This window comes from Elgaria multicarinata, chromosome 5 (assembly GCF_023053635.1).
Source record: "Elgaria multicarinata webbii isolate HBS135686 ecotype San Diego chromosome 5, rElgMul1.1.pri, whole genome shotgun sequence".
NCBI classification, from domain to species: Eukaryota; Metazoa; Chordata; class Lepidosauria; order Squamata; family Anguidae; genus Elgaria; species Elgaria multicarinata.
In genome coordinates this window covers 109,344,951-109,371,021 of record NC_086175.1, presented here as the reverse complement: position 1 = coordinate 109,371,021, position 26,071 = coordinate 109,344,951, and the positions used below count along the sequence as shown (strand labels likewise).

Here is a 26,071-nt window from a genome sequence, read left to right as displayed (position 1 = left end):
TATTCAAACAAATCTGTCCTCCTGTAACTTAAGCCTATTAGATCTAGTCCTGCCCTCTAGAACAGCAGAGATCAACTTGTTTCCCTCTTCTAATTGTCCTTCAAGTATTTGAAAAATGATATTATGTTCCCCCTTAATCCTCTGTTCTCCATGTTAAACATACCCAATTCCATCAACCTTTCCTCGTAGGGCTTGTATTCCATACGTCTGACCATCTTTCATTGCTCTCCCCTAAATCCAGTTGAATATATGGTGCTTAAAGTGCAGCACCAAGAACTAGGCACAGTATTCCAAATGCGATTGAACCACTACAGAATAAAGCAGAACTACTACTCTTTATGACTTGGAAACGATGGTTTTATTAATGAAGCCTAAAATTTCATTAACCTTTTTGTAGCCACATCACACTGCTGAGTCAAGTTGTAATCAACTATAATCCCAAGGTCCTCTTTAAATGTATTGCTAGCAATCAAAGTATCCCCCCATCCTATTATTGTATTTAGCCTTAATGCAGAACTTTGCTGAACACTGCTTCAGCCCTGTTGTCCACTTGAGTATAATTTTCTAATCTACCCAACAGTATGTATCGACTATCCCACATTTAACCAGTTTTCTAACCAGAATCATCATGGAAGACTTTATTAAATACTTTGCTGATAAAAAGTTAAATTACATCCACAGCATCCCCAAAATTCACTAAGCTAGTAACATGATGGGAAAAAGAGAGATGATTAGTAGGATCCAACGTTGATTTGTCAAGAATAAATCCTGCCAGACTTCTCTGTTATCAAGCTATTTACAAATCAACACCTTCATAATGTGTTCTAGTATTTTCCTAGTATCAAGGTCAGGCGGACCTTCTTGAAGAATAAGACAACATTTCCCTGTCTCCAAGCCTGTGGCACTTCACTTTCTCTCCAGGATTCCTCCAAGATCATAGACAGAAATTCTGAGATTACATCACAAGTATCCTAGGATGCAATTCATCTGACCCTGAAAACCAGAACTCATTTAAAGTAGCTAAGTGTTTCCTGACCAAATTTTTATCTATCCTGAATACCAATCCTGACCTCTCACCAGTCACACTTCTTCTGCAAGGTTATATACAGTTCCCTTTTGGGGGAGAAGGTAAAGGTAAAATAAGAGTCGAGCAGTTCCACCTTCTCTTTGTCACTCATTAAAATTTCACCATTGTTACTGAGCAGCAGCATGCGGTTTCCTTCCTCTTCCTTCAAACATACTTGAAAAGGATCTTTTTGTTGCTCTTAGCACTATTAGTGTTCTCCAGAAATATCAGTTTTCAGAAGGAAAGTTTGGATCAGTTCACTTTTAAAATATCGTGTCAAAAGTACTACCACCTTTTGTTATCTTTGGATTAATGTGATATGGATTTTCCTGCCAGGGTTTATAGGTAGATCAAATGTTACTGACTAATGGTTGAGAAACTATTGTGGTGAAATATAATGAGAAAACTTAAGGAAAATAAGTGAATGTGGGAGAGGAACAGCTATATTGAAAATATAAATCAATATAAAAAGCACATTTATTTCAGAGTTGAGGGGAATTGTTTCCTAGACATGAGCATCAAGTAATTAGATGCTGTAATACTGTAACACGCTCTACGTGGGGCTGCCTTTAAAGAGTGTTCGGAAACTCCAGCTGGTTCAAAGAGCTGCAGCCATATTGTTGACCGGGGCTGGTTACAGGGAGCATATAATTCCCCTGTTAAAACAGCTCCACTGGCTTCCAGTCTGTTTCCGGGCACAATTCAAAGTGCTGGTTATGACCTATAAAGCCCTATATGGCTCGGGTCCAGGTTATTTAAAAGACCATATTCTCCCTTATGAGCCTGCCCATAGTTTAAGATCTTCTGGAGAAGCCCTTCTTTCAGTCCCACCATCTTCACAGGCGTGCTTGGTGGGAACATGGGAGACGGCCTGCTCCAGTGGCTGCTCCAGTGCTTTGGAACTCTCTTCCCGGGGAAGCTAAACTGGCTCCCTCCTTCATGTGCTTTCAGAAGCAGGCTAAAACTTGTTTGTTCCAGCAGGCCTTTGGAGAATAATCTGCCCCCCATGTATGTTAATGACTTATAATTTTGTTGTGTTTTTAAAATGTTTTTTATATATATACAATGTATGTTTTATACTTTGTAAGACCGCCTTGAGGCCCAGTATTGGGCAAAAGGTGGGATACAAATAAATATAATAATAATAATAATAATAATAATAATAATAATAATAATAATAATGTGTTCACATACTTAGGATTTTTCTAGCCCAGATATACGCATTCTCTAAAGGAGACATTTTTCATAGTGAAATTATATCACAGCTACAACACATTACACATAGAAAAACTAAACAGACATTTCTACCCCTTCATCTATTTGAAATCTTAGAAACTGCCTCAATACATTCATAATATATTGGACTTTTGGAAACTTCCACGTTTCAATCCTCTCTGGCCAGCATAAAGCGAGTACCTCATATTACCCCATTTTCATTAAAAAAAAAAAAGTAGTCAAAAATCTCTTCGTGCGTTTCTAGTTTTGATAACACCGTTTCATGATCCACCTTTGGGCAATACCCTTATAAGACTAACCAAAACATCACAAAAGAATGTACAGCACATTTTATCAGACTAGGTGGTACAAAAGCAAGGAATGGAGGAAGAAACAGAAAAGGTCAAAATGTAGGCTACATGTTCCTGGATTTTCTTTTTATGTACCTTAGAGATTGATATATTCAGCAATCCAGGCTGGAATCTACCAGAGAAAGATGGTTTTTCTACCACCTGAAGAGAGTCTTTGCTTTTTGGAGATTCTATTCCTTCCAATAATTAGGTGTTGTTGTTGTTTATTCGTTCAGTCGCTTCTGACTCTTTGTGACTTCATGGACCAGCCCACGCCAGAGCTTTCTGTCAGCCGTCGCCACCCCTAGCTCCCCCAAGGTCAAGTCTGTCACCTCCAGAATATCATCCATCCATCTTGCCCTTGGTCGGCCCCTTTTCCTTTTGCCTTCCACTTTCCCTAGCATCAGCATCTTCTCCAGGGTGTCCTGTCTTCTCATTATGTGGCCAAAGTACTTCAGTTTTGCTTTTAGTATCATTAGGTACATAATTAGGTAATGCTAAACAATTGGGCTTCTATTACATTTTTACCTACTACACTACTTAAAATTAATCTCTGGCTTTGCCAATAGAATGTCATGTTTCATTTTGGCTCTCTTTCTAACCAGGAATTTGTGTGGTTTTCCCAAGGCAAGAGACTGATTTGAGTTACAGCTCGCTTTTATGTTTTCAGAAATGGGGGTCACCCATTACTTCTTCATCTCAGAATGCCATGTATAATTTGATTCCAGCAGCACCTAGCAGGTATTAATCCATTCAGCCTACATCTCAAGGGACTGGGTGCTTCCAGATGAGGCTTTTGTGTAACCACACTGCCTCATTCATAGAATTACAGGGGGGGGGGGGAATGGCATTGTCTTCAGTTTGAAGCCCTTCCATGTTTTTCCAATGCTTCATCAACCTTCTCTCTCCAGAACAAAATATTTCAAGAAAAGGTGGAATATTATACAATGCCTTTTGGCTGATAGTATTAGGAGAGCTTTGGCTTGAAGAACTTCAACTCATGGTTACAACAATGAGCTTTTCTGTTTATTCTTCCATCCTCCCATTCTGGAGAACTTGTAAGCTTATACACTATTCTTTGGCATTTTGGTTGGTCATAATAAAGGTATCACCCAACTGTGGATCCTGGATTTTTTTCTCTCATGTCTGCTTCTTTTTCTACTAGATTTATCCTCCACATTGCAAAATTCTAACAAAAACATATCTAGAACTAACACTGCTAAGTTACATGCTAAACAATTATTCAAATTTGCAGTCAGATTACTCTTACAGACAAAAAAAAGTATAACATGGTTACAGTTTTGAGAATTCAAAGCTTTCTGTAAAACTAGTAACTGGTCAGTTCCATGTATGCATCCAAAGTTCAATCTATCAGCAGAGATTTATTTATTTTGAAACAGTTCATTAAAAAACATTTTGAGTCTTCAACAAGCACAGGAGGTTTACATGACCACTTTGAAAATTCTGGCCATCTCTCCTCAGAAAAATACCTTTATATATTATAAAGGTGTTTTCACATCAATTTCTAATAATGATTCTTTCAGTTCCATTTTCAATACTTCATTCAAGATTTGTCTATAGGAATCACTTAGGAAAGCATTTGTACAAAACATATAACTCATCAAAATTCACACACAAATGTACTTTAGCAAAAATGGTTTCCAAGGCCCACTAATTTCAGTTTTATGGTTTTCTATGAGAAAATGTTAATATATATGTTTAACTCTTAAATCAGCCTTGTAAATTAGACCCCCAAAATTACTAACCTGCAAATATATTTTTTCTAACCTGCTGGGAGCTGGCAGAGGAGTGATGGTAAGCTGCATTTTTGTGCTGGGTATAGAGTGGGGGGATTCCCTCCTCTAGTAGCCCACTTGGTTTCGATTGCCTGCATCAAATTCCATCCACTTGCTTGTATGCAATTCCTCGTTGCTTATGGCTACCAGACTAGTGCTTAAATAAAGCTTTTAAATTAATGGGACTTTGGCTGCAACACACCTCATGCCTCTCTTCTGATTAGCAAAGCTGTTGAGACTATTAATGTTATTAAATTAGACTGGTTAAGAACTGCACTTAGTAGTCCACATTAAATTACATTGTTCTCCAACTAAATATGTAAAGGCGAACAGATAAACTGCGCTGGGCAGAGGACCAATAGGTTGTGTAGTTATACCTGCAAAAGCATTCTACGCACTCTCAACAAAACCACCTGTTCCTCCCAACAAAGAGAATTGTTTGAAATGTTTTGGTACATATGAGCTACTCAGAACTATTCAGTATGCTGAACACATGCTTTCCCCTCTCCCCCACCAAAAACATCCACAGAATTCTCTGTTCTTAATCCAAAACAAAGTGTGAAGTTATTTTATTTATTAGATTCATATCCTGATCCTATTGGTTTGGAGAGGCTTGCAGCAGTTTTTCCAAATGCTAGCCCTGTTGTCCCCAAGGGGCTCACAATCTAATAAAATGGTTTGCAATATGAAGCCTAATAGAATAAAGATGACATTCAAGTTTTCGGCTGTCATTTTAGAAAATCTAATTTTTAAAAAGCCACACAAACACCCATACATACAATCCTAATATCCATTTTAAAAAATCAGTACTTTCTGCAGGCAGGCAACCACGTGTTAAATGTCTATTTGTTGAAGAGGTGCTGCAAAGTGGGATGGGTCTCAGTGAGGGCCAACGTTGAGTTCCAGTTGTGGTCTCATAGTGTCTCTGGAACTCTGCCCAGGCAGTATACAGATTTATAAATCATTGTTATGGTGCACTGGCTATCGAATTAGCAAATTTGTGGGCCAACTTGTATACACAGTTGACTGATTGACTGAGCAACTGTGATAGCTGAGCAATAATAAAATGTGTTTGTATGTCAAATTCATATTTATCTAAATAAAAAGCATTTTAGTGCTCTAAAATGACAGGAAATTTAACTCACAGGACCAGAGAAGATCCTGTGTTCATCTAACCATAGGATATCCCATGGTGAGAAAATTGGAGGAGGAAGCCCATGAGTCTAAGACATGTTCCCAATTTATCCATGGGAGCAATCAGGTGGGCGGGGGGAGGTGGAAGATAGAAAACCCCATAATTTCATGCTATCAAATGGAAGTGTGATTCAGAATTCTTATTCAGAAGTAAATTCAGGAAAAATGTGGACTTATTTCTGCTGTACAGGTGATAGAATTATACTATTTAATTAAACAGAGATAGCCTAGCTACAGTTATCCATGCTCTGATAACCTCTCGCTTGGATTACTGCAATGCGTTATACGTGGGGCTGCCTTTGAAAACGGTCCGGAAGCTTCAGCTGGTACAAAATAGGGCAGCCCGTTTACTAACAGGGACTGGCCGGTGAGATCACATTACGCCAGTCCTTTTCCAGCTTCATTGGCTGCCAGTCCAGGTCCGGGCCCGATTCAAAGTGCTGGTATTGACATTTAAAGCCCTAAACGGTTTGGGGCCAGGTTATTTGAAGGAACGCCTCCTCCCATATGTACCTACCCGGACCTTAAGATCATCTACAGGGGCCCTTCTCCGTGAGCCCCTGCCAAAGGAAGTGAGGCAGGTGGCTACTAGGAGGAGAGCTTTCTCCGCTGTGGCACCCCGGTTGTGGAATGAGCTCCCCAGAGAGGTCCGCCTGGCGCCTACACTGTACTGCTTTCGTCGCCAGCTGAAGACCTTTTTATTCACTCAGTATTTTAACACTTAATTTTAACTTAAATTTAAATTTTACTGTTTTAACTCTGTATTTTAATCTTATAATCAACTTTGCTGTGTGGTTTTATTCTGGTTGCGCTTTTTATACTGTATTTCGTAATTGTGTTTTTAACCTGTTGGATGTTTTTTGTGGTTTTAATTTTTGTGAACCGCCCAGAGAGCTTCGGCTATTGAGCGGTATAAAAATGTAATAAATAAATAAATAAATAAATGACATGCAACAGCAACAAACTACTTCGATTACATTTGGGGGGGGAAATAGATATAGTAAACAACATAGAATACTAAATGGACAGCCTTAAACTATTTGGCACCTTTAGCATTTACAGAAGTAAGTCTTCCAGTTTCAAAGTATTTCAATATTAAAGAGCTTGCAACTCTTATATGCTATTTTAAAATTAATACAAGCTATTTTAAATTAAGACATGAGGCAAGTCAGCAGTGAATGTTTCTTTAATAAAAACACCTCACTATATTGAGACGCTGCACTTGCTTAAAATGAGAGCCACAAAAAGCCATTTCAGATTGAGAACAGAATGTTAGACAGATTAATGTTACTTGAGGTTAGATGCCAGTGAGATGTGCTATGCACTAAGCAATGAAACATATCCACATGCATTTGCTGTGTACTTATCTCTGGAATACTTCTCAATTCTCACAAAGAAAAATTAACGTATAGGTCAGGCAAAGGAGATGGACAAATACAACAAGGATAAGACTTCTTTTTTTGAAGGTTTTACATACAACCGTAGACTTTTACACCATTAACAGAGGCATTTGACAGAACTATATTAAAAACACATATGGTCTCCAACAAGCACCATAAACTAAAATCTCATAAAATTGGTAAAGAAAATAGAATTCCCATCAATTTAGTTAGCAAATAGCACTACAAATTGGATATTTCTGCTTTGTATCTTTCCCCTTTATATAGCCTATTCCTTTTATATAGCCTATTATACAGACAATATCTCTCTGCTTTATATAGCGTATTATATAGCCTGTTCTATGCACTGTAATATTTGACTAACCCTTTCTATTAGGATTTTCACTGACAAAACTGAATACATGTAAGTTCTGTGCATTCAGTATATTTTGTTGCATTTGTATAAACCTTAATTTAACAAGGTATCCTTGCCAGCTGTTAGCACCTAAAGGGTTTCCTATTTTAGCCCTTTCAACCAGAAAGGAGAACGATAGCATATTGCTTATCAGTTCTCTTACTCAAATCTGAATGCAAAATCATTCAGCAACAACTTTGGTGTGCATAAACCTAAGTTTCCTTTCTTCCCACCATTCAAGCTCTTGGAACTGCACTACAATTTAATGTTGAAACCTGAGGATTAAAGAGTTTTTTCTCCACACTCATTAAGACAGCCCCTTCCAGACTGATAGGTCCTAGCACTACCAATCAAGAGACACTGTGCAGTTATTTCGTCTTTCCCTCCTTAATACATTTTCCACAATTCTAAATACATTTATTAGGAAGTAGAGATGTAAAGTTTCTGGAAATTTTGAAGCCATGGGGGGAAAAAACTTTTTTTTTCAGGGGTGAAAATTTTCAGAAATTTTCAGAAAATTGAAATAATGCAATATTAGCACTTTTTTCAGATTGAAAGTCACTTTGTTACTTTAGGAACATAAAATGTAATTATGTCCAAGTTGGTTTGGCATGAAATTATTACGTTTGGTATATTAAAAGTACAGTGTATTCAAACAATGATTACAAATTGAATTTACTTTTTAAATTTTTTTACTTCTTCTTTTTTCTTTTCTTTTTTGGTAACAAATGGAGCTACAAGCTCCTGAACTGTTAGGGGCACCTGAATTGTAAGGAACCTCTTTGGTTTTGCCAGTTTATGAGGAACAGGGAAAAACAATTTAGAAAAACAACAGAAGAAACCATCAACATTAGTAACAAAGAAAATTATTTCTGTCTCTGCTGGTCCTCCACAGTGTCAATCAGACGTAAAGCACCCATTCCTATAAAAAGAACTGAGAAAAAGTGGGGACCAAGATTCAATGAATATGCATGAAATTTAATGAGACTCATTTTCTAAACTGTAGCCACCACTATCAGTTTCAGTCCCTGCTTCAATGGCAGTGCCCCCTAGAGGCAGAAATGCATCTTGCTCTTGCATTTGAGAGTTGTAGACTCAGTTTGGAACCTAGGAATTGTAATAATCTGATACTGTACATAGTTTTTAAAAAGCATTTGGAGAAGTAAATATCTGAACACCTTCTCTTAAACATTTTATTCATCATGCTAAAATAAAACATTCCATAATCCATTTTTTCTTCATTTTTTTCAATTTTTCGGGAAAAACAAACAAAAAAGTCTTTGGGGGAAAAACAGAAAAAAAGTTTTTTCTGAATTTTTCTGGGTTTTTTTCCGGGCTTTCCCATGTCTATTAGGAAGCAAATACCACTGATTCCAATAGAATTCACTGCTAGCAAGTATCAATAGCATATTAATGTCTGCTGAAGATGGTGTAAGAATAAGACTAGTGAAATAACCAGTATCACAGCTTTGAAAAAAGCCTTCCTTCGAGGCAAATAGCTAGCCAGATGGGATTTCGAGGCCCATCAGGAATAGTAACATACCAACTAAAACCATTATATTGAAGGCATGAAAGCTGAAGCTGATGAGAAGCTAGAGGGCAACAGGTTGTCTACCTTCAATCAACAATGTTTTCGTTGTTGTTTAAACTGGGCTTCTGTATAAAAGAAACAACTAAGTTCCTCTCTTTAAAAAATCACCTGGTAAAAATTAAATCAATCTCAAACTTACTCTTAAATGGGATTAATTTTCTTTTACCAAATATTTGGAGTTAAGAACAGCTTTACTGCATAAGGAATCATAAACAAATCTTTAAGATTTTTAAAGACAAAAACATGGTACAACAGGTCATTCTCCATATTGTTGTGGCCTCATAATGGGAGCCAGAGACTGGCAAGTCATCACTTGAATCCAGCCTTTCACTCCAGGAGTTACCATCTTGTAGTGTGTATCATTTCAATCGGGTTTCAGGCCTGGTTTTGGAACAGAAACTGCCTTGGTCACCCTGTGGGATGACCTCTGTCGGGAGAGAGACAGGGGGAGTGTGACCCTGTTGGTTCTCCTGGACCTCTCAGCGGCCTTCGATACCATCGACCATGATATCCTTCTGGATAGGTTGTCTGAGCTGGGAGTTTGAGGTACTGCGTTGCAGTGGTTCCGCTCATACTTGGATGGCCGATTCCAGAAGGTGGTGCTGGGGGATTATTGCTCTGTGCCGTGGCTCCTAAGCCATGGGGTTCCACAGGGCTCTATCTTATCCCCTATGCTGTTTAACATATACATGAAGCCGCTGGGGGAGGTTATCCGGAGATGTGGACTGAGGTGTCATCAATATGCAGATGATTCCCAGCTCTACCTTTCCTTTTCATCAAACCCAGGTGAGGCAGTGGCTGTTCTGAACCAGTGCCTGGGCATGGTAATGGACTGTATGAGGGCTAACAAACTGAGACTCAATCCAGACAAGACGGAGGTACTGTTAGCGGGTGGTTCATCTGTCCGGCGAGGTGATGTTTGCCCTGTCCTGGACGGGGTTGCACTCTCCCTAAAGGATCGGGTCCGTAGTTTGTGGGTGCTCTTGGATCCAGAACTGTCACTTGACGCACAGGTGAACTCAGTGGCAAAGAGCACCTTTCATCAGCTTAGGGTGATATACCAACTACGCCCTTATCTGGACAGAGAGAGCCTAGCTACAGTTATCCATGCTCTGATAACCTCTCGCTTGGATTACTGCAATGCGTTATATGTGGGGCTGCCTTTGAAAATGGTCCGGAAGCTTCAGCTGGTACAAAACAGGGCAGCCCATTTACTAACAGGGACTGGCCAGTGAGATCACATTACGCCAGTCCTTTTCCATTACACCAGTCCAGGTCCGGGCCCGATTCAAAGTGCTGGTATTGACATTTAAAGCCCTAAACGGTTTGGGGCCAGGTTATCTGAAGGAACGCCTCCTCCCATATATACCTGCCCGGACCTTAAGATCATCTACAGGAGCCCTTCTTCGTGAGCCCCTGCCAAAGGAAGTGAGGCATGTGGCTACTAGAAGGAGGGCTTTCTCTGCTGTGGCATCCCGGTTGTGGAATGAGCTCCCCAGAGAGGTCCGCCTGGCGCCTACACTGTACTGCTTTCGTCGCCAGGTATTTTAACACTTAATTTTAACTTAAATTTAAATTTTACTGTTCTAACTCTGTATTTTAATCTTATATCAATTTTGTTGTGTGGTTTTATCCTGGTTGTGCTTTTTATACTGTATTTTGTAATTGTGCTTTTAACATGTTGGTTGTTTTATTATGGTTTTAATTTTTGTGAACCACCCAGAGAGCTTCAGCTATTGGGCGGTATAGAAATGTAATAAATAAATAAATAAATCATTAGGAGAACTATCCACAGTGCTCGCCTGGTTAATCTTGTATTCTATAAGCATTTGAGCTCTGTAAATTTGCTCAGTTCTCAATTTACGGATATTTCCTCTTCATCTTATGAAAATAAACTACTCTGCTCAATAACTACTAGCCCTTGCTTTTAGAAAGATCTGTGCCCATAGTTGTTTCCAACAGGAAAATATGTACCACTGTTCCAGTCTGAGGGCTCATCTACACCAAGCAGGATATTCCACTATGAAAGCGGTATGAAAGTAGTATATAAAAGGCAGGAGCCACACTACTACTTTGTAGCGGTACTGAAGCATACTGACAACTGTTGGTGCCCATGACACATACCATATACCTCTTTCATACCACTTTCATAGTGTTATATCCTGCTTGGTGTAGATGTGTCATGAACCCCAACAGTTGTCAGTGCACTTCAGTACCACTACAAAGCAGTAGTGTGGCTCCTGCCTTTTATATACAGCTTTCACAGTGGAATCTCCTGCTTGGTATATATGAGCCCTATGAATAAAAGTAAAGGGGTAGAATTGGGCAGAATAAATGAGATCTGCTAGGTTAGCTATTCCCAACCTGGTGCCCTCCAGGTGTTTTGGTCCCCCAATTCCCATCATCCCCAGTCATCATGGTCAATGGTCAGGAATGCTGAAAGTTGTAGTCCAAAACATCTGGAGAACACCAAGTTGGGGAAGGCTGTACTAGGTTTTAATAACAGCCTAAGGAACTCTAGGGTCTGTCATAGATTTTAGAAGTTTTATGTAACATCTTAAGTTTGATAAAAATCTGTATGTAAAGCAGATTTTACTTCTAGTTAACATTCCAAAAGCAATGCAACACGACACATGTAATGAGTAAGGTTATCCATTAACAAAACCACTGTACCCTTTAATAGATAGATAGATAGATAGATAGATAGTAAAACATATCAAATTAGATATATTACAAACAATCTAGATTGTGCAAATGCTCTACATTTCTAAAAATTGACATATTTAATCATTATATTAGTCAATTACTATGCATCATTTTAGGAAATATGTGAGATACTAATGGGAAACTATTTAAACTATTTCAAATCACTGATTTAAAATAACCCAATTTACAGTGCAATCTTATGCATATCTACTCAGTAGTTAAGTCCCACTGAATTAAGTGGAAGTTACCTCCACTTAGGTGTGCATAGGATTTCCATCTTAAAGTCAATCCACCCTAGTTGCCAGTTACCTGTGCTTTGATTCAGTGTCAATCACCCACAAATCCACTAATGTGAAAGAAACCTAAGTGAAGTCATAATTGACACTCCACTTAATAGTTCCCAAAGAGACACAATGATTGCCATAGTTTGTTCCACGTCTTTAAAACGGTATCAGCAGAACGAATGAAAATAATTATTTTAAGTCAGCAATAATTTGGACTCATTCCATATTTTGAACTCAATATTTTGGTCATATTGGACACATTTAAACGTTCTTTGAAATTTTCCCTTTCAGTATCCAATAAGAGATGTTGTTGAAATAACTTGGAATCCTATATACGAGGGATTGGAAACCCAGCACCTCCTGAGGTTTCAGACTATAACTCCCATAAAACTTGACTATTAGCTATATTTTCTGTGGCTGATGGGAGATGTAATCCAAATCATCTGCAGGGCACCAGGTTGCCTACCTCTGCTACAAAAGATACCCAAGGCTTGGATTCTAACATCCATTCTGTTCAGAAATTGTACCTCTGTCTCTTCTTTCCCTTTGCAAGCCCTTGAATGCCCTCCCAAATCCACTCTCCAAGGTTGGGGAATTCTCTGGAACAGGGTAGGAAAAGCCCACCACCCCTTGCATATAGTGAAGTGTCTTCTGCTTATGCAAGAGCACCTTAGGATAGAAGTCTAAGAGTTTAGAAAGAGAACTGAACAAAAAAGAAAAAGAAAAAGTTGGTTTAGACTACTATGAAGTAAGCCCTGTTCTATTCAAAGTATTTCATAGAATCATAGAATAGCAGAGTTGGAAGGGGCCTACAAGGCCATCGAGTCCAACCCCCTGCTCAATGCAGGAATCCACCCTGCATTTCTTACTACCCAGATCTAAATCACAATATATTCTGAACAATTCCCACCCCGCCCCCACACTAAGCTATAATTACCTATGCCAAGTTTATTTCTGACATTTGAAAGTTTTGCCACATGATTTTTTAACGATTTACTCAAACTACAGAATGAAGTAATCTGTGATCAATTATCTTTGATCAATTATCAATGCCATTCAACAGGGCATATGGACATCAAATAGCCGTTCCAGATTTATAAAGGCATTATTTTTGCCATGTCTCTACACAAAGCACTTTGCAAATAGCTTTCACATTTATAGATCAGACTCAATTTAGCAGAAGGTGAAATATTTAATTCTTGAATATTTGTGAACCGCCAGGGAGCTTCGGCTATTGGGCGGTATAAAAATGCAATAAATAAATAAATAAATACCGATTTTTATATTCTATACTTGTAGTTTAATGACATGGCTCTTCTAGCACCCAGCTGGTATATTAGATCTCTACCCACTGACAATTTAATCTGCCAACTGCATTTGAATCTAGATGCCAAGCTAAAGCAGTTTCAGAAATTAGTATTCTCGTGTCAAGTAATGCCAAATTAGAACTACATATTTAACTCAACTACATATTTAAATCAACCAGACCCATAGCTGTTGACACAAGAAACCTCCCTTGTGTCACCCCCTGTCCTGCCCTGCACTTGGAAATATCCACATACTTAAAATCAAAAGATACATACTGCCTGGGTTCATATATTAAGCTAAGCCATGGTGGGTGGCAAGCTACACAGGGCAGGTGATTATGCAAACCATCTACCATGTTCCCATCAGATGATCAGGCAAACAAGCTACACAGAGTAAGTGTCCCAGCTTCCTTTGCAGTGGGAACAGAGATCACTTAAGAGGAGTAGAGCAGCAGCAGCATTTTTGGTCACTCTTGCTGAGCAGCTCTGTAGATCTCTGTAAACCGCAAGCGTGACAGACAACATGCTAATGCATCATAGATAAAATAACCATTACTGCAGACAATGGGTTTTCAGGGTGGTTTATTTGGGGGAATTAACCCACGGTGGGTGGGTGGGACATTCCACAGACAACACGCTAACCCATTATGGTTCTGGAAAATAAAGCTCCATGAGTGAGCATACTGAATGGAGCCAGTCATTCATTTTCTAGGAGAGTATGCTTTGGAAAGTTAATCATTTGCTACTAATGAAGAATTAATAGAAGATCCATTTATTTTTAACATTTCTATTCTAGTTTTCCTTAAACTTCCCATGCTCTACAAATATAACAAGTTCTACTATCTAAAACTAATTAGAAATACAAATAATTAGTATAAGCACAAATGGCAGTAGGATGAATCAGTAAAAACTACTTTGAAAATAAATGTTATGACCTGCCTTTAAAAAGACATCAGGAAGGGAGTCATAAAAAACAGCTTGGGCCCATCAATTAAAGAAAAGCTTGTTTTCAAAGAAGAGACATTAAAGAAACTTGAACTCATCTGCTGTGCCTTACCTAAACTTTATGCTTAAAGTCAGCTCTCTACCTGATTCTTCTCTATTTTCATGTCACTTTGGCTCATGATATATTTAATGCCATTTTCTTGTACGTTTATTATTTTTAATTTTAAGTATTTATGGGCAGTGAAAATTAAGGGACTATTTTCTATATATAGCAAAAATTAAAAGTTTGAGATATACAGAATTTTGGTTTTAGATGTAATTTTCTCCAAGAATATAGATTCTACCAGCATCTTGTAAGATTTCGCTAAACACACACTGGGCCTGTAATTAAGTGGTATACGAAAACTGTCTATATACTTCCTGGTTACCTAAAGCTAACATGCATCTAGTGCCTATTGTATAATAGGTGTTATACACCTAGTTAGGTGTAAAGAGTAGAACATTATAAACGTGAGTACTTTGAAAATGGCTTGACATGTGCAGTGGCAAATTTTGAAATGTGAGGCTTGCAGCTAAGCTCAGAGAACAGGGAATTCCAAGCGAGGTGGCATGCTGACATCAGCGTCCCCCATAATCAAAAATACTGGTACTGCGCCTCTGTGAGCCCTGGTTTCACTATAACACTGGACATGTGAAAGGAAGCTGACATAAGACTTGAAAAAGGGCGACATAAACTTAGCTATTAAAGTTTTATTTAAAGGTGGCAAATGAACTGACCTCAACAGACTACACAACAGGAAGGTCAGCAAGGAAGTGGTTGCACTAATCTGGCTGCCACATCAGTAAATAAATAGCGTAGCCAGACTAAGGTGACAGACAAAGAAAAAAGTAGGCATTTGTCACCATGGCCAAAGATCTTGCTCAGGCTTATATTAGCATGTTACAATGTATCTTCTTTTTCTGTCAACAAGGCCTTCAAACCAGTTCACAATAAAAATAGCAATACAATTAAACAAGTTTTAATACTAAGAAAACAAGTACAGCAACATATTAAAAGTCAGCAAACTTCAAGACTACAGAAAGCTTGGCAACACAAAAAAGTTCTAATTACGTAAAAAATCCAATTAAGTACGCTTGATGGCTCAGTTGGGAAGGAATTCTAAAACACAGGTACCACTGCTGAAAAAGCTCTATACCTAATAGAAGCCAGCCTTACAGTCAATTGTAATGGAAGCATTTCTCCAGATAATCTTAATTCACAAAGAAAGGTATTTCCAAGTCATATCCTAGATATACACCATTTAAAACTTTATTATTTTAATCTCAGATTCTGCAAACCCCTTAGACTTATCTTTAGATATGGTAAGCGGTATATAAATTAAGTAAACAAGCTAATTAAATTAAAGATCGAGATCAGCATCTTGAGGCCCAGAAACAAACCAGTAAAATGTCAATAGTAAAGAATTGGATTAATATGCACCCTATCATTGGCAGCAATTAACATACTGTACAAAAAACAAAAACTAAAAAGGTCAGTGGTACCAAAAGTACAGAGAGATCCAGAATAGCCAGTAGGATCATCTCTTTCCTAGAATGTCATCTAAATAGGAGTCCAAAGCCATTTCAATCTAACTTCATCTGAGATGGAAATAAATCTAGATAATATGCTTCATTCCAAAGGACCAAGACCTGAGGTCCCACTATCTGTTCAACCGCCTTGGCCAAGAATGGAAAGTTGGACAGAGGCTTCTACTTTCTCCCTAGTATGAGAGATAGGTGACAGACTTGACCTTGGGGGAGCTAGGGGTGGCAACGGCCGACAGAAAGCTCTGGCGTGGGCTGGTCCATGAAGTCACGAAGAGTCGGAAACGACTGAACGAAGAAACAACAAAAATGAGAGATAGAATGCTTCCTTAACATCATTCCATTATTATTATTATTATTATTATTATTATTATTATTATTATTATTATTAATATACCGCCCCATAGCCAAAACTCTCCGGGCGGTTTCATACAGGGAAGCATTCACAATCACCAAGATAGTTAAGCTTCCCCACAGGCCAACACTAGCTAAAATAGACAAGTGTTCAGTGAGCATGCAGTGAGGCAAACAGCACCAAGCTCTCTGTCCAGTGAAACACGTTGGAATGGATCTAAACAATTTTATCTACAAAGTACTTTGATAAACTTACAGAATACTGTAGTACAGGACAAGATCTTCCCTACCGATACCACCAAAAATTTCATCTTCAAAGGGGCTCTAAGCCAGATTTGGCTAAGTTCTCTACTTATTTTCATCCATGTAGGCTCTAGATGTAGCTCTTCTTCCTCATTGCCAGCAATGAAATTGAAGCAAGTGGGGGGTCTAGGCATTATTATGTCTTGGCCTGAATTTCCCATTTCAAGAATCTATTAGAACTCCCCTCAGAGCCACTGGCCATGTCAGCCAAATATTCCCTATGATCATTTGGATCTATTAACCCATCCTAAATGATCTTCCATCTCTACAGAGGTTATAGGGAACTGTAAATTCAGCCTAGTTGTATTTTATATGTCTTAGCCAAATCTAGTCCTCCGAGTAGCACTACCTGGCCCCCACTTGCCAGGCAAGTGGAGGGTAGAGGGAACAGTGGCTGTGGCAATGGCACTTGCCAAAGTCTACTTTAGGAAGTTGGGGGAGGGAAGGTAGAGCAAGACCTGACCCATCATCTTCATTACCTACTAAAAGTGACTTCCCTATAAAGCTCTTTACTGACCAGGACACTACACAGAACACAAAATCAAAAATATCATTTTACACCAATTTTCTTTCCATTGTTAAAAGTACTTAACAGTGTGATTTAATTTATACATTAATTTAATACAATAAATTAAAATGTGCCCAACAACTTGCCTAACCTGCTTTATGATAACTGTTCAAGATTATGTGTGTGTATGTGTGTGTGTATATGTGTGTGTGTGTGTGTGTGTGTGTGTGTATATATATATATATATACACACACACACACACACATACACATATACATACATACATACACATACACCCTGCCTTTCTACATTGACTAATCAAATTGGCTTCTGGTACTCTTCAAGTACTTGAAAGGTTGTCACACAGAGGAGGGCCAGGATCTCTTCTCGATTCTCCCAGAGTGCAGGGCACAGAATAATGGGCTCAAGCTACAGGAAGCCAGATTCCAGCTGGACATCAGGAAAAACTTCCTGACTGTTAGAGCAGTACGACAATGAAACCAATTACCTAGGGAGGTCGTGGGCTCTCCCACACTAGAGGCATTCAAGATGCAGCTGGACAGTCTCTACTATTCTATTTTTCTAGGATTCTATTACAATTACACTTTAAAAAAACCCTAAAAGAATATAAATCTGATGGCAAAAAGACAGCAGGAGACAATATATCTGAAAGAATTTTCTACAGGATTACTTGTTGCTCATTGGACTATGTCACTGTTGCGATTTCATCTTCCAAGATCTACTAGCTTTGCTCAAACTGAGATTCACACAGCCTAAATAACTATCACTATTATTCTCTCATTTCAAAGACATTCTTGCCTACATGGCCTAACCATCTCAATCCTAGTGTCTTTATTTAGGAAACTACAGCAGTTCAGCAATTCCAGTAGCTTAATTCCAATAACTTTATCACAGTTGTTTGCAGATCTGGGGGAAGACCAATGGAAGGAGGAGTGGGAAGGTAGAATTGATAGCTTAGAAATGGAGAGAGATGGGAAATTAAGGATTTCACTCTTATTATATTAGGGGGAAAGTATGGCTTGGACATAAACACTATAATAATGGTCATCTCTGTTTTGTATCTAGCCAAGTAAGGGGTTGGTGGACCTTCCCTATGAGAAAAGGCTAAATCATTTGAGGCGTCTTAGTTTAGAAAAAAAAGACAAAGGAAGTCATGAAAGAGTCTATAAAATTATACAAGATGTTGAGAGAGTGAAAGAGTTTCTTCCATAATATTACAAATTGTTGTTACCCAATCAAATTGATGGGTAAGAGAATCAAGATAGACAAAGGTTATTATTTTGCACACCAACAATGCATAAATAATTGATGCAATTCACTGCCATAAGATGTCACTAGCTTAGATGGGCTTGAAAGTGGATGGGAAATTCATCAATAGCTATTAAGCATGACAAGTAAATGTAGTCTATCTGTTCTGGGGTGGATACCAGTTGCTAGTGGGTAACAACAAGTGTTGCCTTTGTGCCCCGATTGTGGGTTTCCCAAAAGCATTTGGTTGGCCACACTGGGAAACAGAATACTGAATTGGTCTGACCTAACAGGACTCTTCTTATTTTCAAGTAAGTATTAAACTTTCAATTACACATTCGTAATATAGTGAATTGCTATAAGATAATTACATGTTTAGGAACATGGATAAATAATGCTTTGAATACTAAAATATACACTGTTAGTGGGCTCAACTCAACATTACTGTACAGCTGCAGTAAAAAATTAAAAAATAAACCTTACAGTTGTATTATATCAGATTTTTAGTTTTGATAGTGTATTTAACAAAGCTGGACGTTACAACATCTCTTGAACTAATCCAACTTGCATAAAATCAAAGGCCTAGGCTTACACCACCTGAGATATTTTTATCTCCTTAGGCAAACGCAGAAGATCTCTTAAAGAGAAACAGAAGCATAAATCCTTTGGATTCCTAAAGCTCTTTTGAGGCTCATCCCTTGGTGAAGCAGCCCCTGTTAACATTGTATCAAAGCACTGATTATTTCAGTTCATCCTTTAACGCTTCCAACAATGAACCTGTAAATGTATACCATAGTTGAAGTATTTAGCACTGTATAAAATAAATAGGTAAAATCGACAAAGCAATTTCAATCTGTTTTAAAATGTTTACATTTTAGTTGCTTTTACACCAAATCATCTTAAATTTCACATTTGCAGATACTTGTGCACTCATTAAATAATATCTCAGAAAAGTATTAAACTGACAGACAGACAGTCCATCTGCCACCAAACCTTTTAGATGGCAGCCCAGATAAGATAGATTTTCTTGCTGTATAAGTACTACAAGACATACACCCTTCTTCCTTTTTTATTTCCAGCCATACCACTTGTAGTACTGGGAAACAGCACCAGCTTAGTAGCTGACCATTCTCTCACTTGTTTGGTTTAGCTGTGGAAGAGATGTACTCACAGAATCCTAAATTCTGCAGCAGTGCAGCTACTATTACACAGGAGCTGGGATCGTGACGTGGAGATGGGAGGAGTTATATATACTCATGCGAGTCTTAGGAGTAATGGGCAAATTAAACAAGTTAAGGAACATACAGCTAACAGGTCCCTGATTCACAGTTTTTAAATTACACATCAAAAGTGGTTATTGAAAAATACTGGTTTCTACGTTTATAGCATGACACTAACATTTTAAGAATCTTCACATACAAACTTTATTTAAAGGAGATCACGGAAAGAAAAAAAAATCTCCTTATATCTGTCTTCCCATCTTCATACACCAGTAAGTTAAAACATGGTTTATTTCTAGATAAGTTTCTATTCCAGATAAAACCATTGTGGTTGGGTAAAGGTGCTGGCGACTTTCTCTTAGTGGCTGGAGCATGCCTACACTGGGAACCATGCAGCTGCCTTTTAGTAGATATGTGCAGACACCATTCAGGGGACTTCACAATTGAATCAATTCTCCAATATTTGTTAGGTCTCAGTCTTTGGCCCCATGCTTTGCTACGTCAACAACAGACAACAAACTTGGCATGCCTGGAATTTAGTTTGCAATCATTATATGTTAATGAAATGCAAATGACAGAATTATGTTAATCGCTTTAGGATTAGTGTTTTGAAATATTTAACTGGATGAACAACTGCAGTTGAAGGAGGAAGTCAGATGTCATTGAAAGATCAAAGTTTTCAACATGCTAAAGATATGTCTCACTTATTTTTAGATACAATTATGAATGATCAAACATTGCAATGTTGTACTAAATGAGGGGATGGTTTAAAAGAAGCATGTAGCATTAGCCACCAGTCTGTTTAACAGAACTTATTCAGTATCCTACAAGAACCTCCAACACCATGTCATAATGGGAATTCACATGCATGTGTGAGTGGGTATACATTAGCAGGGTCATACTGCCAGACAATCTGGATGACCGCATAACCTACTTTCTATTATAGAAACTGTTAGGAATAGTTTACCCTGCTTTACTTCAGAGATATGAACAAAATTAGGTTCCATTCTCTTATCCAGGCAAGAAAATCTATACAAATTTTAAAATTGTTTTATCTGCTGCTTTGCAAAATCTAGATTAAATCATTTTATGTCCATTGATTTCAATGGGAGTACTCCAGGTATAAGTAAATCTGGATCCAATCCAGTGTCTCAGCAAACTTTCTTCATATAATAAAGGCAGTAATATTTTATAAATATAGCACATTTAATCTGATAAACCCTAGTTCTGATACTTCATTTGACTGCAAGTAAATGAGTAAAGACTATGACCTGTGTTCCAAACAATCATAAGATGAAATCATGGAAATGCCTTAACAAATACCACTTTTAGAAGCAATCAGCTAAGCATCAGTTGCAGCAACTGATCTAGTTTCAATATTAGATTCTACAGTAAGGATATTGATAATCTGAATTAGAAGCACTTTGATGGTTCTTTCCAAGTCCTTTATAAACAGTTTCCCTATTTTTTTTTATAGACTAGCTTTACAATGTTAGGCATTATAAGAAAAGGAATTGAGAATAAAACGGCCAGTATCATACTGCCATTATACAAATCTATGGTGCAACCACACTTCGAATACTGTGTACAGTTCTGGTCACACCTAAAAAAGGATATTATAAAGCTGGAAAAAGTGCAGAAAAGGGCAACTAAAATTATTTAGGGGCTGGAGCATCTCCCCTATGAGGGAAGGTTACATCAACTGGGATTGTTTAGCTTGGAAAAAAGGAGGGTATGGGGAGACATGATAGAAGTGTACAAAATTATACATAGTGTGGAGAATGTGGATAGGGAGACATTATTCTCCCTCTCTCAAAATACTAGAACCCGGGATCATACCATGAAGCTGATTGGTGGGAGATCCAGGACAAATAAAAGGAAGTACTTCTTCACACAGCACATAGTTAAATTATGGAACCCACTACCACAAGATGTAGTGATGGCCACCAATTTGGATGGCTTTAAAAGGGGGTTGGATAAATTCCTGGAGGCGAAGGCTATCAATGGCTACTAGCCCTGATGGTTGTGTGCTATCTCCAGTATTCAAGGCAGTAAGCCTATGTGCACCAGTTGCTGGGGAGCATGGGTGGGAGGGTGCTGTTGCATTATGTCCTGCCTTGTTGGTCCCTGGCCGATGGCTGGTTGGCCACTGTGTGAACAGAATGCTGGACTAGATGGATCCTTGGTCTGATCCAGCAGGGCACTTCTTATGTTCTTAATTGATGATACTTGTAATTCTAAGTGTGTACCTTTGTAGTTAGAACTAAATTGTAGACACCCAACAAAACACTCATCAAAAGTAGGAAGGCATTTTTATGTTGAGAATAAAGAAGTACAGCACATTTACAAAGGCAATTTGTAGTTTTCATTCCAGTAGCCGAACTGACCACCAATAAAGGCTCAGAGCAGACAAAGCAAAAGTTAACAAAACAGACTAAACCTGAAGATGTTTGACAACCCCAAGGTGGCATCCAAGCAAAGTTAAGCACTTTAAAGTTCTAAATTTCAATGGGAAAGTTATATTTAAACATGTACTTAACTTTCCAATTGAAATCAATTAGGCTTTCTCAGCAAACCTATGCATCTCTACTCAGATGTTCCACTGATGTTAGCTAAATGTGTATAGAACTGCAGCATAAAACATGCTTTAGCTTGTCAGGATCATTCCCAGAGCTTTTAGCAATATATCATATTGTTGTCTTATCACTAGAAATGTTTTTTAAAAAAAATCATTTCATTATTTCAAGGCTGAAGAGAAGGAAAGTGTGAAATAATGCTATCCTCAGAACTGAGAAGATGCCACAACCCACAGAATCAAATAAGAATTTGAATTGGGAATCAACAGTATGCTTTCTATTGTTTACGGGGGAGAGGGATGACAATGTTTTGACAAGTCACTTGGAGCATAAGCTGCGGATAATCATTTATTATAGTAGAGCCTTTGTCACAAATTACTGCTTTCCTGTTATGCAGAGCCAAAAAAAAAAAAAAGAACACCTTATGCCAAGCATGGATAGTGGCCCTGAAACATTAGACACTATACCAAACATGAAGAGCATATTAGTGCTCAAATCCATAATCATTTATCTTTAAATTGCATGGCATAATTTGTTAAGAATATACCAATAGATTTACAGTTTACATACAAAGAATATTTTTAATATATAAAGAGGAATCAAGTTAAATACATCATAGAGTTTAGAAATAATTCAGATCCAAACTTGTTTGTTCATAAGTATACCTGTAGGTGGTACCCTCTCAAATCTATGCTTTCACCTCCTTTTGTCCAGATTTCAAAATATGTCCAGCTAGATCATTGATATGACACTTTACCGATATGGGATATCCAAAATCAGCTCAAAAAGAGCCTGGAATAGGAAGTGCCTATTATCCTTGAGAAGGGAGTCCAGAACTGCTGTTTTCCCCAAGATACTGTGTAAAACGCTGGCCTTGCTGAACAGTTCAAGGATATTAAGTATCCTTCCATTGAAGTGAAGTAGTAAAATGGATGAAGTGAAAGGGAAAGAAAAGTAGTAAGATTTAAACTAGTTTCAGGTAAGGAATTATAAATTAAAATAGTTTTGTTTCATTCCATAGCACATCTTTTGCCCCTGTTAGATTCTAAAATGTTTATTAAAAAGTTAGACAATGAAACAAAATTGATAATTAAGTCCAATATAGTAAAGGAGACAGATGGTTCTGCCTTTGAGGTCTACCTTGCTACAAAAAAAAACTGGACTCTAAGTCCATGAAAGCTTCTACCACAATAAATGTTAAGACTTTAAGGTGCCATATGACTCTTTGTTGTTTTTCCTGCAACAGAAACTATCACCACAAACAAACAAGGCTACCCCTCCAGAAATCAGTTCCCCAATGTATTCTTGAAAATAAAGTCAAATGTGTACTTACCATATCAGATGGAACACTGCTGGACATCTTGATATTACCCCGATGGTTTCAGAAACACAGAAGAAAAAATTTAAAAGCCAGCCAAGAGCATACAGCAAAAATAAAAGATCTTCCAGCTAACCAATCTTTGGTGTGTGTCTTGTTAAGTTCTGAGCTTTCTTTTCCTCCAATAAAAGTTTCACCTGCAGCAAGGAAATTGTGGGCTGGGGCCGGGGGAATCCAAGAGGAACTGGTGTGGGTTTTTTTTTTTTTTTAAGAAAAAGCTTGATCAAAGAGGAAACGCCAGAGAAACCAGAGATGGCAGCAGATCTTTGTCAGCAGCAGCAGCACCAACACCAGTGGTGCCAGGTAGAAATATACAAGGGCATGGATTGTGTAGGAGCTTTTTCTCTCTCTCTTCTTTCGGTCTTCCTCTCCAGCCTAGACCAATAATGAATGACGAAGATGATTCAGAGGATAGTTCTGCGTCCGAGTCACCTCCTCATTAAAAAAAAAAAAAGGGGACAGGCACTCAAGCAGGGAACTAAGGGGACCTTCCTCTTTCTCTGGGGCCGAAGTTGTCCGAGGGGTTGTTTTGTTCTCCCACCAATTTTCACGAAGTACAAGAGGGGATGAGGAGACTGGAGAGACGTGCGGAAGGGGCCGGAGGGAGGGGGTCCTCGTCCTCTCACAGGTCCTTCTTGTACGTTTTATAACATTTAGCCTTAAAAAGAGACACACACACACACCCTAAAAGCGAGCAGGAAAAGAGGGAGGGAAAAGAAATAACACCCTCCCCCCTCAAACTGCAGCAGCAGCAGCAGCAGCAGCTCAAGGGGGGATTTAAACTGCAGTCGTCGCTAGCAGGAGCAGCGCTCGCCGCCCCCTCCGCCTCGCCTTCCTCAGGTCTCAGCTCTCATCGCCGCCGCCGCCGCCGCCGCCGGCTCCTGTTCCGCCAGTTCCCTTCCTCCGCCTCTTCTTCTCCCTCCTCCTTCAGGGGCTCCCTCAGCAGCAGACGGTTAACGGCAACCCCCCACAGCTGACGCGGCGGGGCTGCTCGCCCTTTCCTCGTCTCCCCGAGAGGGGACGGGAGGAGGGGAAGACGCGAGGGCGGGGAGAAGGCGAAAGAGCTTCTCCTCAACGCGAGCCGCTCCCCGGGACCCTTCTTCGCCGCTGCCCACCGCCGCTGCCGTCGTCACCGCTACTCCTGCAGCCGCCTCTTGTCATCTTCCTTTCAAGCCAACATGGCGTCTGCGCCGAGCTGAGAAAAGGGGACACGGCAGGGGAAAGACGGACCCGACACCCCCATCCCCCACTCCCTTCGGGCTCCTCCTCCTGCTCCTTTGCGGCGACGCGTCAGGCGCGGCTCCTCCCAGCCGGGCACCGCTGCTCGCGCGGCATGATGGGTAGTGTAGTTTTGAAAGGCAGCGAGGGTCTCCCTCTGCCCCCCCCCACCCGCCTTCAGAAAAGTGACGTGACGCAACCTTTGCCTTGGCGGCGGCTTGTTATTGTAACAGCACCGCCTTCGGCAACCGTTGCTAAGGAGGCATGGAAACTCCCTGCTGCTGAAAAGACAACTGTCCTCTGTGACAAGTGGGGGATGAGGGAGTTTCTGTCACGGTGCTATGCAGGACTTTCCCTTTCCCTTGTGCCCCAAGAGCGCTATAGGCCGGCCTCAGATTTCCTTCTTCAATAGGTAATGCAGTTTCATTGGCAAGCACAGCCACTCTCCAAAGGGAAGCCGACTTCAGACGACTGGAAAATCAGAACACTCAATGGAGGCTGATGGCTCTGATGTCTGGGTTTTAGTCAAAACTAGTCAGAAGTTTCCAAAGTTTTGAACCTATTTGAGGGTTCGGATCATCACCTTGGATAGCTCCTTTAGAGTTCTGGTGGGTTCTGACTGGAACCCAGATTGGATTCACAACCCCACTGACATCAGAGCCAACAGCCTCCACTGAGAATACTTGAGTTTCAGCCAGATCTCAGATTAAATAAAAGTGATCCAGTTTAACTGGTTTGTGGGCTACACAAAAGGGGAGATCATCACAGATTGCAAGACACAAACTGAAAAGAAGGAAGTTGTTCAAACGTGGCATGGGTCAAATAGTGACCTCCCTACCTTTTCAAACCCCAATTAGTCACATGAACTACTTGCTGAGAGTAAATTAACGTCATGTGTTTAGATGGTGTACCTTGGTATGTTTACATTCAGAAAGCCCTCTGAGAACATTTAAGACTTCTCAGTGTTCTTATCTGTTGGTTGCCTGCCTCTGCTGATTAGGTTTAGGCACCAAAGGTACCTTTTTATAGTTCTTCGCCTGGGAAAACACAGCATTTTTCTCCAGTTCTCTATCAGTGTGTGTTATAAAACGAGCCCCAATTTCAGGTGCAGAATGTCTAGGCTCAATACTGTAGTATTCTGCTTTTGGAGTCGATCAAAATACCAGGATCAAGCGGGAGAAGAAATCATTTGTCCTTCAAAACAAAGTAATACGTCCTTTTTTAAATAGATTTGCAGATACTGCACACAATTTACACAACGCTAGCCACTTGAAACCAGTGGGGCTCTTCCACATGTCGTACTCAGGGCGCTCCCATCCACCCCCAGTGCACCCCGAAAACAATCGTGTAACTTGCCTGTAAAAGAGACGAGGAAGAGGCGTCCTTGCCGGCGCCGCCACCCAACTCCTTCC

The 26,071-nt window shown here is 39.3% G+C and overlaps 1 protein-coding gene across 1 annotated transcript in view; it reads right to left on the bottom strand.

The window, feature by feature from the left end:
- Positions 1-24,699, bottom strand: part of UBL3 (ubiquitin like 3) — a 46,882-nt gene extending 22,183 nt beyond the window's left edge. Inside the window, exon 1 of the mRNA XM_063126995.1 lies at positions 23,397-24,699. Coding sequence (XP_062983065.1) covers positions 23,397-23,423 — 27 coding nt within the window. The 5' untranslated portion in view covers positions 23,424-24,699. The remainder of the gene's footprint in view (positions 1-23,396) is intronic.
- Positions 24,700-26,071: the final 1,372 nt, after the last annotated feature.